Genomic DNA, 12,155 nt, shown 5'->3' with positions numbered 1-12,155 from the left:
GATACACAACTGACTGTAACATACGAGATTTTCTTTTGCTGTGAAGGACTTTATTAAGTCAGTATGTTCTGAATATTTCAGGTTACCCACTAAAGCTTTATTGACAGCAGTAAAAGATTGGAAACACTATAAATGCCCATCAATAGGAATCTGCTAAATAATACAGCCAAGCAATGGAAATTACTGTAATTAGGAAAAAAAGATAAGGAGAAACTTTATTATGTTGTGATATGTAACAATATCATTAGTTGAAAAAAGCAAGGAACAAAGCAGTGTTTAAAAATGGGTGTGGGGGGGACTTCCCTGGTGGTGCAATGGTTAAGAATCCACCTGCCAAGGCAGGGGACACGGGTTCGAGCCCTGGTCAGGGAAGATCCCACATGCCGCGGAGCAACTAAGCCCGTGCGCCACGACTGCTGAGCTTGCACTCTACAGCCCGCGAGCCACAACTATTGAGCCCACAAGCCACAACTACTGAAGCCCACGTGCCTAGAGCCCGTGCTCCGCAACAAGAGAAGCCACCAAGATGAGAAGCCCATGCACCGCAACGAAGAGTAGCCCCTGCTTACCGCAACTAGAGAAAGCCCACGCACGGCAAAGAAGACCCAATGCAGCCAAAAATAAGTAAAATTAAATCTTTAGGGCTTCCCTGGTGGCACAGTGGTTGAGAGTCTGCCTGCCGATGCAGGGAACACAGTTCGTGCCCCGGTCTGGGAAGATCCCACATGCCGCGGAGCGGCTGGGCCCGTGAGCCATGGCCACTGAGCCTGCGCGTCCAGAGCCTGTGCTCCGCAACGGGATAGGCCACAACAGTGAGAGGCCCGCACACCGTAAAAAAAAAAAAAAAAATTTAAAAATAAAAAAAAGGGTGTGAAGAGGACTTCCCTGGTGGTCCAGTGGCTACGACCCCATGCTCCCAATGCAGGGGGCCCGGGTTTGATCCCTGGTCAGGGAACTAAGATCCCATCCCGCATGCCAGGTGGTGTGGCCAAAAAAAGTGTGTTTGGGGTATGACAGACCTGTTTGTTTGTTTGTTTAGATAACAAGACGCACTATAACCTGGGAACAACCATCTCTGAGGAGGTTTACATCTACCTGCTGGTTGCAAAACTAAGAATAAAGGGCTTCCTATGTTCCCCCATCACATTTTGTATCTTTCAGATTTAGAACTCTGGGAAGTACTACATAATCGGGAAATCAGTAAATAATTGTTCTTAATATTCCACTTAAACACACTGTCTTCTTGGCTTTAAAAAATAAAAATGAAAACAAGTTTGGCCAACTTAAGAGCAGTTTCTTCAGGATTATGTCAAAGCCAGGTTGGAAAGTAACTTACTAAGGAAATAAAAGTACAACTGATCCACTGTGGTGGAAGGGGGGAGGATCTAAAAGGAGTTATTTTTTGTGCCTATAACTCACCTCTAATGGTAAAGGACTACTACAAGGGAATTACAATGAGTAAAAGCAATCTCTCCTTTTACACAGAAGTAATTTTTCTCTTCTACCAAGAGAAGATATAAAGAAACAAACAAAAAAACCTGATTCAGAGACAGGGGAAAGCAACCTAAAATCTTTCCTTGGAATAGGGGCAAGGACTTACCAGGCAGATTCTTTTAAAAAATAAATAAATAAGGAAGGAAGATTCTTTTTTTTTTTTATTATTATTATTTTTTTTTTTTTTTTTGCGGTACGCAGGCCTCTCACTGCTGTGGCCTCTCCCGTTGTGGAGCACAGGCTCCGACGCGCAGGCTCAGCGGCCATGGCTCACGGGCCCAGCCGCTCCACAGTATGTGGGATCCTCCCGGACCAGGGCGCAAACCCGTGTCCCCTGCATTGGCAGGCGGACTCTCAACCACTGCGCCACCAGGGAAGCCCTGCAAGGTCTTTAGAACAGGAAAAGTTAGCATCAATAACTAGAGTGAAAATGTTATCTCTAAAACTAAGTAAGTATGTACTTGCTCTTTCCAATATGCTTTTCAAAGGTATACCAAGTCTGTTTTCTCCTCGTAAACAAGGGAGGGGTAAGTCCTTCACAGGTTTTGGCTGGGAAGACAGGCACTCTCCTGTGGGTCAAAAGCACAGATCATTCTCTCAACTACGGTTCCATTAGAACCATTCTGATTTTAGTCTCCTGTTCCTAACAGCAAAATAGAGAAAATGAACAAAAGGAGGCTCTCCTTGTCCACGCTCCTCCCCTCCCACACACACAATAAATCTTGTACACTTGGTCCAAAGTTGGCCTCAATGAGCAAATAAAATACACAGCTATGAAGTAAAAATGTCACACAATAGGTTTCTTTAACTTTAAAAAGACTTCCAAAAACAGATGTGAGAAGCTGGGAGCAACTTGTATTATTTAGCCCTAGAACGCTGGCATTGTTTTTTTGTTTTTGCTTTTCTTAAATTAACTGATGGTGAGGTGTTACTGAATAAGGTTCCATCAGCTAAAATGCCATCACCGTGTAGATGAGATGAACCTGTGTTAAAGCACCAGCCGCCACCCTCCTCCCCAGAAAATCTATAGCTTCCGGGTGCCTAAGGACACACTCCAGGTGAGAACCAAAGTCAGTGGTGAGCCACTGCATTCAAAGTAGCTTAGGCTAACCAACTAAAGCTTTCCAAATTGAGGCCAAGCCTTTTTTTGGTACATGGGCTCAATGTTGTGCAGGATTTTTTTGTTTGTTTATTTATTTTCTTGTTTGGAGCAGTGGAGAATCTACTTAAGAAGCATAAATCATAAAAACATTTCTATTGGGACTCCCCGGTGGCGCAGTGGTTAAGAATCTGCCTGCCAATGCAGGGGACATGGGTTCGAGCCCTGGTCCGGGAAAAACCCACATGCTGCGGAGCAACTAAGCCCGTGCGCTGTAGCTACTGAGCCTGTGCTCTAGAGCCCGCGAGCCACAACTACTGAAGCTCGCGTGCCTAAAGCCTGTGCTCTGCAACGAGAAGCCACTGCAATGAGAAGCCTGCGCACCGCAATGAAGCATAACGCCCACTCACAGCAACTAGAGGAAGCCCGTGTGCAGCAACGAAGACCCAATGCAGCCAAAGATAGATAAATAAATAAGTAAATAAATAAAAATTTATATTATAAGCCATTACTTCCAAGCCAACCTAAGCAGTGCAGCAGAATGCCATGTACAGAAGGCTAGATGAAATCCCCCTGTAGAAGAAAACCTCTCCCAATCAGTCTCCAAAGCCCCAAGCTCCTTTTTATCCCCATTAGGAGTAGGCTACAGGTGTCAAGTATCAGCTATCATCCTGTTTGTACCAATTTTCTTTTTTTTTTTTTTTTTTTTTTGCGCTACGCGGGCCTCTCACTGTTGTGGCCTCTCCCGTTGCGGAGCACAGGCTCCGGACGCACAGGCTCAGAGGCCATGGCTCACGGGCCCAGCCGCTCCGCGGCATGTGGGATCTTCCCGGACCGGGGCACGAACCCGCGTCCCCTGCATCGGCAGGCGGACTCTCAACCACTGCGCCACCAGGGAAGCCCTGTACCAATTTTCTTAGAGTAGAAAAATACTTCTGCATACCTGTTTCCATCAGTGTAAGAGACAGATCAAGGAGGCTGAGACAGGTGAGACAGGGACACATGTTTACATGTTTGATGTGTAAATACCCTAGCCTGTTGACTCAAATTTATACAACTTACTTGGCCCTAGAAAGCATCTGAATTTGCTAATGCTAACTTAAAAAGCAAGTAACTTTTTCAAGGTCACAAGTAGCCCCGATTTAATCTAGGTAGAGTGATGCCATTCACCTTCTCTGAAATAGTAAGTTCCTACAACCTTAGTGGGTACCCTCTACTGACTCCCCACTGGTCTTCTTCCCAGAAACCCTTCCTTCTGCCTACAGGGGAATCAGAGAGGGAGAACTGAATCACAGACAAAAACAAAGCATGAAGAGCACCATCCTGGTTCTCCCCTGGCTCTCTCCCACTACTCGTATCTCATTTACTTATGCATCAGTCGGCTTACGACTAGGTTTTTGTTTTGTGTGGCAGTTGACTATCACTGTACATGCCTAGTTTCTTCAGCTCCCCCTGCCTGTTTTATTTTTCTTTGAGAACAAACTGTTCCTCCATTCTTGTGGTTCTAGCAAGGGCTGCTGAGATGCAGCTCCCATCTAGCACCCAAAACCAGCCTCACAAGATATTTAAAATGGGAACTGAGAGAAAGACAAAACAAACAACCCCAAAATAACAATCCCTCTTCAGTAGCAGACCCTTCTGACAGCTTAGCTGTCCTAACATTAAGAAGGAAACAACATGCTGATTTGCATGAGAAACAGCTGTAAGAGGTTCATGACTCTCTCCTGGGCTCAAGTGTTTCTCTGCCCTAGCCATCATTTATTTGTCCACATCTTTCCTGAATTAAAACAAACACCTCCCTAGATTTGTTAACTGAGGCACTTCCCTTACACTATGTTAAAGTTTCTGTCACCTGTATCTAGGAACCCTAACAAATATGGACTAACGAAATAAAGCTTTTTCTGTTATTAACTTACCTCCAAGAGCCAACAATCCATTTCAGTCTCTAACAGATCTCCTAATTTTTTTTTTTTGGCCGCGCCACGCCGTTTGCAGAATCTCAGTTCCCCAGCCAGGGATTGAGCCCAGGGCCACGGCAGTGAAAAGTCCTAACCATCAGACTTCCACGGAACTCCCTGATCTCCGAATTCTTAAAAACAGCTTTGCCCCTCTTCCTCTAAGCTTTCTTATAAGACCAGTTAACAAACACAGGGGAAAACATTCAGCTCCAGAGAAATGTGAGTTTAAAACAGCCATGAAAGATGTTTTCACTTATGAAATCAGCAAAAAAAGTTTTGGTGATGGACTTCCGTGGTGGTCCAGTGGTTAAGACTCTGCTTCTGCTGTTGCGGGCACAGGTTTGATCCCTGGTCAGGGAAGTTCCACAGGCCGCGCAGTGCGGCCAAAAAAAAAAGTTTTGATCATGAATCATGGTAAAGTGAGAGTCGCTGTCCATTCATTGTTAAACACGACGCTTTGGGAAAAACTTGAGAAAATGTCTCAAAATGTTAAATGGCACCAATATTTTGTTTCAATACTTCTGGGCACGTGTCCACAGAATATGTTTGACACTGTGGCAATGAAACAAAATGAAGAATTCTAACAGGTACTTTTTTTTCTAGGGCCATGGATATAAGAACACCAAGTGGCTACAGCAGTAGGCAGAGGGCAGGTTCCCCAAATGTTTGGTATGACACGTTAAGCAGCTGTGACGTTATTCGCTGTGATTTTAGGCCAACAAACGCTTTCGCAGCAATGTAAATGATGGACCGAGGCTGAACAAAGCCTGAGACATAACAATTTTCCTAGTCTAAACCAATTTAGTGGCAATGCAAGCAATGGAAGAAAGCTGAATTCCAGCCTATCAATGCAATGAAATAGGACTTGGGAGCTGATGAGATGGTGTGGGCAAGAAGGAAAAGGAGACATCTGCAATGATATCCAAAACTGTACAGAAAGGAAACAATTTTTCACAAATCAAAAACTGCAAAGTGGGGGAAAAAAAAACAGTAGGCTAAGTATCTAGGGGTGCAAAGTTCCTTCTACACTGACCATAGGTAAGAGTGGTAGTTTTAGCTCTGTTTTGACAGATCTCCAAGGATCTGTCATTTAGGAGTATGTTTTCCAGCACAATGGACAGAAGTTTAGTCAATGATTTCATAGATGCTATGCAGTACAAAGAAATTTTATTATTTGAATGGGAGAGGAGGGTGGAGATATTACTCCCTCTGCGTGGTCATTTAAAGAGTTATTGCTTTGTTTTTCTCCCTCAACACCTTTTAGTTTCTTGGCTCTTAGGACATCATTTCACACAGCCCAAGTAGAAATCAATGAAGGATAGCAAGCCAACTCTCCTGCTTCCAGGGAAGACCCCTGACTACACTAAGGCTTTGCCTAATGCAGCACCAGATTTCTAAAAAGTGATTTGTGTGTGCACAGAGAGAGAGAGAGAGAGAGAGAGAGAGAGAAAGGGAGAAGGAAAGAGAGGGAGGGAGGGGGAGAGAATAGGTTAACCAATGATTACTGAAATGTTTCCAATAATAACCATTTACTGTCTGAATTTTCCTCAAAAACTTCAACTTGTTTCTGTAACTCCAAATGTCACCACTCTATCAGAATGACAGTTGGTTAGGTTAGGTCCATTAACTGAGTTCAGGAACTCCCTTCCAAACTAGTCCCCTCTAATTAAGAACATTCTTGTCCCTCTACCATTTTATTTCATAATCACAAACGGGTCTCTAACCAGATGTCAACAAATAAGGAATTCAGAAGGCTCCCCATCCTTTGACGGGGGAGGGGGGGAGGGGCGCTACAGCAGGTCACTGCCTAACTTTAACCCCTTTCCAAAACTTTGGTGACTGACTCAACATTCCCAGGCTCTTTGTGCTATGTGCCGGTTCAAAGAAGGCAAAACCGGACTTCCCTGGTGGCGTAGTGGTTAAGAATCTGCCCGCCAATGCAGGGGACACGGCCTGGTGGTGCAGTGGTTAAGAATCTGCCTGGCAATGCAGGGGACACAGGTTCAAGCCCTGGTGCAGGAAGACTCCACGTGCCGCGGAGCAACTATGCCTGTGCGCCACAACTACTGAGTCTGCGTGTCACAACTACTGAAGCCCGCGTGCCTAGTGCCCGTGCTCTCCAACGAGAAACCACCACAATGAGAAACACTGCAACGAAGAGCAGCCCCTGCTCTCAGCAACTAAAGAAAGCCCCTCAGGCTTCCCTGGTGGCGCAGTGGTTGGGAGTCCGCCTGCCAATGCAGGGGACATGGGTTCGTGCCCCGGTCCGGGAGGATCCCACATGCCGCGGAGCTGTTGGGCCCGTGAGCCATGGCCGCTAAGCCTGCGCGTCCGGAGCCGGTGCTCCGCAACGGGAGAGGCCACAGCAGTGAGAGGCCCGCGTAACGCAAAAAAAAAAAAAAAAAAAAAAGAAGAAAGAAAAAGAAAAAAAAGAAAGCCCCTGCAGCAATGAAGACCCAACGCAGTCAAAAAATAAATAAATAAGAAAAGCATTTTTTTAAAAAAGGGAAAAGAGAACCCACAGAATGATTAAATATTTGCAAATGCATGGGACTTATATCCAGAATATATAAAGAACTCTTAGAACTCAGTAATAAACACAATCCAATTTTAAAATGGGCAAAGGATGTGAAAAGACCTCTCTCCAAAGATCTACAAATGGCCAATAAGCACATGAAAAGATGCTCAACCTTATTAGTCATCAGGAAAATGCAAAGCAAAACCACAATGAGATAGCACTTCACACCCACTAGGATGGCTATAAGACAAAAACAGTGTAAGGATGAGAAGAAAATGGAATCTTCATATATTGTCTGTGAGTATGTAAAATAGTGCAGCCACTCTGGAAAACAATTTGTCAGTTCCTCAAAACGTTAAACATAGTGATCCTATGACCCAGCAATTCCACTCCTAGGTATATATCCCAAAGAACTGAAAATAGGTGTTCAAACAAAAACTTGTACACAAATGTTCACAGCAACACTATTCACAACAGCCAGAAAGCGGAAATAACCAAAATATCCATCAACTTAACTATGCTGTGAGATGATGGATGTGTTAATTGCCCTGATCTTGGTAATCATTCCACAAGGTCCATGAAATTACCATGCTGTACATTTTAAATATATAGTTATATTTGTCAATTATTCCTCAATAAAGTTGGGGGGAAAATTTAAATCCATCAACTGATGAATAGATAAAATGTGGTATATCCAACAATGGAATATTATTCAACCATAAAAAGAAATAAAATACTGATACATACTATAACGTGTATGACCCTTGAAAATATTATCATAAGTGAACGCCAGACCAAAAAAAGGCCACGTATTGTATGATTCCACGTATATAAAATATCCAGAATAAAGAAATCTACAGACAAAAAGATTAGTGGTTGCCACGGGGTGGGGGAGGGGGAAATGGGAAATGACTGGAGTTTAATGGATATGGAGTTTCCCTTTAGGGTGATGGAAGAAGTTCCGGAACTAAACAATGGTGATGTTTGTACAATATCGTAAAGGTACTTAATGCCGTGTAATTGTGTACTTTAAAAATAGTGGGACTTCCCTGGTCGCACAGTGGTTAAGAATCCTTCTGCCAATGCAGGGGACACGGGTTCGAGCCCTGGTCCAGGAAGATCCCACATGCCACAGAGCAACTAAGCCCGCGCACCACAACTACCGAGCCTGCGCTCTAGAGCCCACGAGCCACAACTACTGAGCCCACACACCACACTACTGAAGCCCGCGTGCCTTGAGCCCGTGCTCCGCAACAAGAGAAGCCACCGCAATGAGCAGCCCCTGCTCGCCACAACTAGAGAAAGCCTGTGAGTAGCAACGAAGACCCAACGCAGCCAAAAATAAATATTTTTTTTAAAAAATGGTAAATTTCGTTGTGCGTTTTACATGACTTTTACAAAACGATTTTTAATGAAATGAAATACTGACAAATACTACAACATGGATGATCCTTGAAAACATTATGGTGTCAAAGAAGCCAGTCATAAAAGTCCACATACTGTATGATTCCATTTACATGAAATGGCCATATGAATAGGCAAATTTAGAGGCAGAAAGTATATCAGTAGTTACTTCGAACTGGGGGGGGGGGCGGGGAGTGGGGTTTACAGGGAGGATTGAGTGCCAAGCTAACAGGTACAGAGCTCCTTTTAGGGGGGTCGGATTGTGCTGAGGGCTGAACAACCCTGTGACTATACAAATAAAAAATACTGGGTTCTACATTTTAAATGGGTGAATCATATGATGTGTGCATTATATCTCAAAGCTATTTATGAAAAGAACTGCTTGGATATAAACCTTGCAATTGCAGCTTAAAACTCACATCCGTGACATTCCCCTTATAGTGATCTCAGCTAATTTCTACTCCTTTACTTCCACTAAAATCATAACTATTACAATGAAAGAGTTTTTATTTTTTGGTTGCTCTGGAACCTAATATGTGGAGAAACTGACTGAAGCTTATCTATTATACACGGCCACGTCACTCCAGTACTGCCTGTTGCTCTCCTCATGAGCCAGACTCCCAGGGCTTGGAATTATTCGTCTGCTTTATGGAAGCTCTCTAACTTGGTTCACTTCCCGTACTAGACCTAAAGCTCCAAATCTGAGACCTTGACTTCCATTCCTTCCGGATCCCACCGTGGAATGTAAAAACTCCAGAAAGTCTTTACTAAACGCTTGATGAAAGGCTACTGAGCATGCCCGGCTTGGCCAAGTCAATTCAACAACATTCCGGACACAAACTGTAGTTCCCGCGTTAAAAGGTGGAAAAACAGCTAAGGATTCGATCTAAAAGGAAAGACAAGGTTCACGGGCTAAGTAGAAGTTGAAGGACAGCACTTACACAGCTCAAACTTTGTACTCGGTAGAGTGGTGTTCAGTCAGAGCGACCCCCCACCCCCCAAAAAAGGCTAAAAAATACTAGATTACCGAGAGAGGGGAAGGTCAACTGGGGATGAAGGGTACCGATGACGCAGACTAACCGTACGTTTTCCTAAAGCCGCCCTACCCAAAAATATGATCACGCCTTCAGCGTCAACACCAATACGAGATATACAGTGATGAAGCTCACTTCGCACAAGTTCCCATTTTACAAACCAAAAAACCGAGCAGTGGCCAGGATATACCAACCACCAACGTTTCCTAAGGTCTTAGCTCCTGCCTTCAACCATCTCCACCGCCATCTTCTAATAAAAACCCAAAACCTTTTCCGAAGGGCTTTCAGCAGCATCACCTCCGTGCAGAGCCCGGAAAGGCTGCCTTTCTCCCAGGTCGCCCAGAAGGCGGAAAGGAGGAAACCTCCACCTTGTTCTCTCCACGCCCGCTAGGTGCACGGAAAGGGCCGCCGTCTTCCTTCCCCCAGCCCCGGGCCTGGTTTTCCAAGGTCCGACGCGAGGGGGGCGCGAGGCCCGGTGCGCGGGCCTCACCTGCACACGCCGCGGATGCAGGGCTCCAGCCAGATGCGGTAGGCGGTCTCGATGTGCTCCTGCGACACCTCCTCGGGCCGCACCGTCTCCGCCCAGCGCCAGGCCGCCTTCTCCAGCTGCAGCCGCGGGGCCATGGCCTTGGCCCGAGGAGTGCCTCCTGAGCCCGGCCGCCCAGGCTGCCGCAGCCGCCTCCACCACCGCCCAAATGGGCTCCGCCACCTGCCAGCGATGAGGACCAGGCGCTCCCTCAGCCAGCTGGCCAGTCAATCACCTGCGCGCGCCTCTGCCCGGGCGCCCGCCCGCGCGCCCGCACCCGACCCGCACGACCGGCCGCAAAGCGCCTCCGCGGACACCCGACACCCCCCGCACCCGCAGACGTTGTAGGTGTACTCCCCGCCGCGGTGGGCGCATGCGCGTTCCCAGCAGTCTTTGCGCCTCTTGCCCGACGGGCGGAGGAAGGGGAAGCCGCTAGTCGAGACCCTTGCCACGTCCTCACCGGCGCTGCAGGGGAAGCGACGTCTCAGCTCCTGTCCAGGATAGCGTTCTGCGCACCACTAATCTTGCAAGCGGGCACCTGGAGAGCTAAAGTCTGCCTGTTCTTGCCCTCTGGTACTTCCCCTTTAACCGTGAAGGATCACGCGAGAGGGTACTCAACGCACACCATAGGTCCGCTGGATTGTGGGGTGGGACCTGAAACCTGGGTCACCAAAGAAACCAGGGTCGGCTCTCTGGAAGGGTTAACTCGAGCCTGGACCGGTTCTGACTCCTTTCCTGAGCGCTCCTGACGTCACGTGATGTTCTGGCCTTTTCCTGAGCTAGAACTGGACTACGTGTCCCGGTATGCGTTGCGTGCTGTCACTCACTGGATGCCAGGCATGCTGGGATTTGTAGTCTTCGCAGTAGTGGGTTTGCTGTGCCTTGGCTTGTGCTGGGGTGCAAGCGGGTCCCTGGGCGGGGTTTGTCTGCCCTGGAAGGTCATCCTTGCAAGTGGTGGACCCTCCTCACTGCTGTTATCTCCATATGCTGATTTCTTCTTTAATGATGGTCCTGTTTAGCTGCAGGGTTTGAAAACATTTCCTTTTTTCAATCTCTGCTTCTGGATATAAAGAGTAGCCTTATCAGAGTGTTTTGCGAACTGTAAAGGGTACTGCTTGAGTGAGGATTTTGAAAACTTTGCATTTTAATGAGAGCCCTATGGCGGTCTAAGCACTAACTTCTGACACAATACTCCATAGCTTGCCAGCTGGGTAACCTTGGACTGGATGCATTTTTTTTTTTTTTTTTTGCTGCACTGCACAGCTTGTGGGATTTTAGTTTCCCCTGACCAGGGATAGAACCTGAGCCCTTGGTAGTGACAGCGTGGAATCCTCACCACTGGACCACCAGGGAATTACCCAGACTGGATGCTTTATGTGTGCAATTGTTTAGACAAACGTTCACTGAAGGAACGATGAAAATAAGACATGGTCCTTGCACTTATGCAAGAGGGGGTGAGGGGAGAATAGTAGAAACTTAAAGTAAGGTCCCCTTGCCTTCCTTGGAAGGTTTGGAGTACTTGGGGAGAGTCTTCCCAGGAGGGTAACTCCTAAATCCACCCTTAATAGATGAGCAGAACTTAGCCAGGTTAGAAGAAAAGTACCATTCTAGACAAAGGGAACTACAAGGAACAAAAACACAGAAGAGAGAAACTTCTTGGTATGAGGTCACAAACTCTGAGAAGGGGAGGTGAGACTTTGAGAGGCTGGCCAAGACTTTGCTTTATCTGAGGGACTCATTGAAATGTTTAAAGCTGGTGAGTTATATAAGGGGGATTTTCATTTTGTATAACTTCCTCAGTCTAGGTCAAGGACAGAGACAGAGAAACCTTGTAAGACTACAGAAGTAATACAAGCCAGAGATAATGAAGGCCAGAATGGGGCAGTGTAATAGGTATGGAATGAGGAGGCAAACTTGAAAGATATTTAGGACATGGAATTGCTAAACTTGATAAGTTGGTCTAAGCAAAGTCTGTTTACCTTTCTGTTATTTGACCTTCAGGTGTAGGTCATAGCCCTTTCCTAGGTGCTTACAGCTCCCTGTGTCATTACCTCACTTAGCACATGATAAAATCGTGAATATTATTCATTGTGCTGTCCCTGCTATATGCCAGTTTTCTAAC

The 12,155-nt window shown here is 46.1% G+C and overlaps 1 protein-coding gene across 9 annotated transcripts in view; it reads right to left on the bottom strand.

The window, feature by feature from the left end:
- The window catches only part of USP48 (ubiquitin specific peptidase 48), a 69,846-nt gene extending 59,340 nt beyond the window's left edge, over positions 1 to 10,506 (bottom strand). For 3 of the 9 annotated variants that reach the window (XM_033433198.2, XM_033433203.2, XM_033433204.2), the window contains exons 1-2: positions 9,998 to 10,400; positions 1,956 to 2,063 (exon numbers count right to left, since the gene is read on the bottom strand). In XM_033433198.2, coding sequence (XP_033289089.1) covers positions 1,956 to 2,063; positions 9,998 to 10,131 — 242 coding nt within the window. In that variant the 5' untranslated portion in view covers positions 10,132 to 10,400. Of the gene's footprint in view, positions 1 to 1,955; positions 2,064 to 9,997; positions 10,408 to 10,493 lie in introns of those variants that run through there. The other 6 variants (XM_033433200.2, XM_033433199.2, XM_033433205.2 and 3 more) reach the window with 5 other exon arrangements.
- Between the last annotated feature and the right edge of the window lie 1,649 nt (positions 10,507 to 12,155).

Source organism: Orcinus orca, chromosome 1 (assembly GCF_937001465.1).
Source record: "Orcinus orca chromosome 1, mOrcOrc1.1, whole genome shotgun sequence".
NCBI classification, from domain to species: Eukaryota; Metazoa; Chordata; class Mammalia; order Artiodactyla; family Delphinidae; genus Orcinus; species Orcinus orca.
Note: the sequence above shows the minus strand (reverse complement) of the source record. Positions and strands in the feature narration are given on the sequence as shown.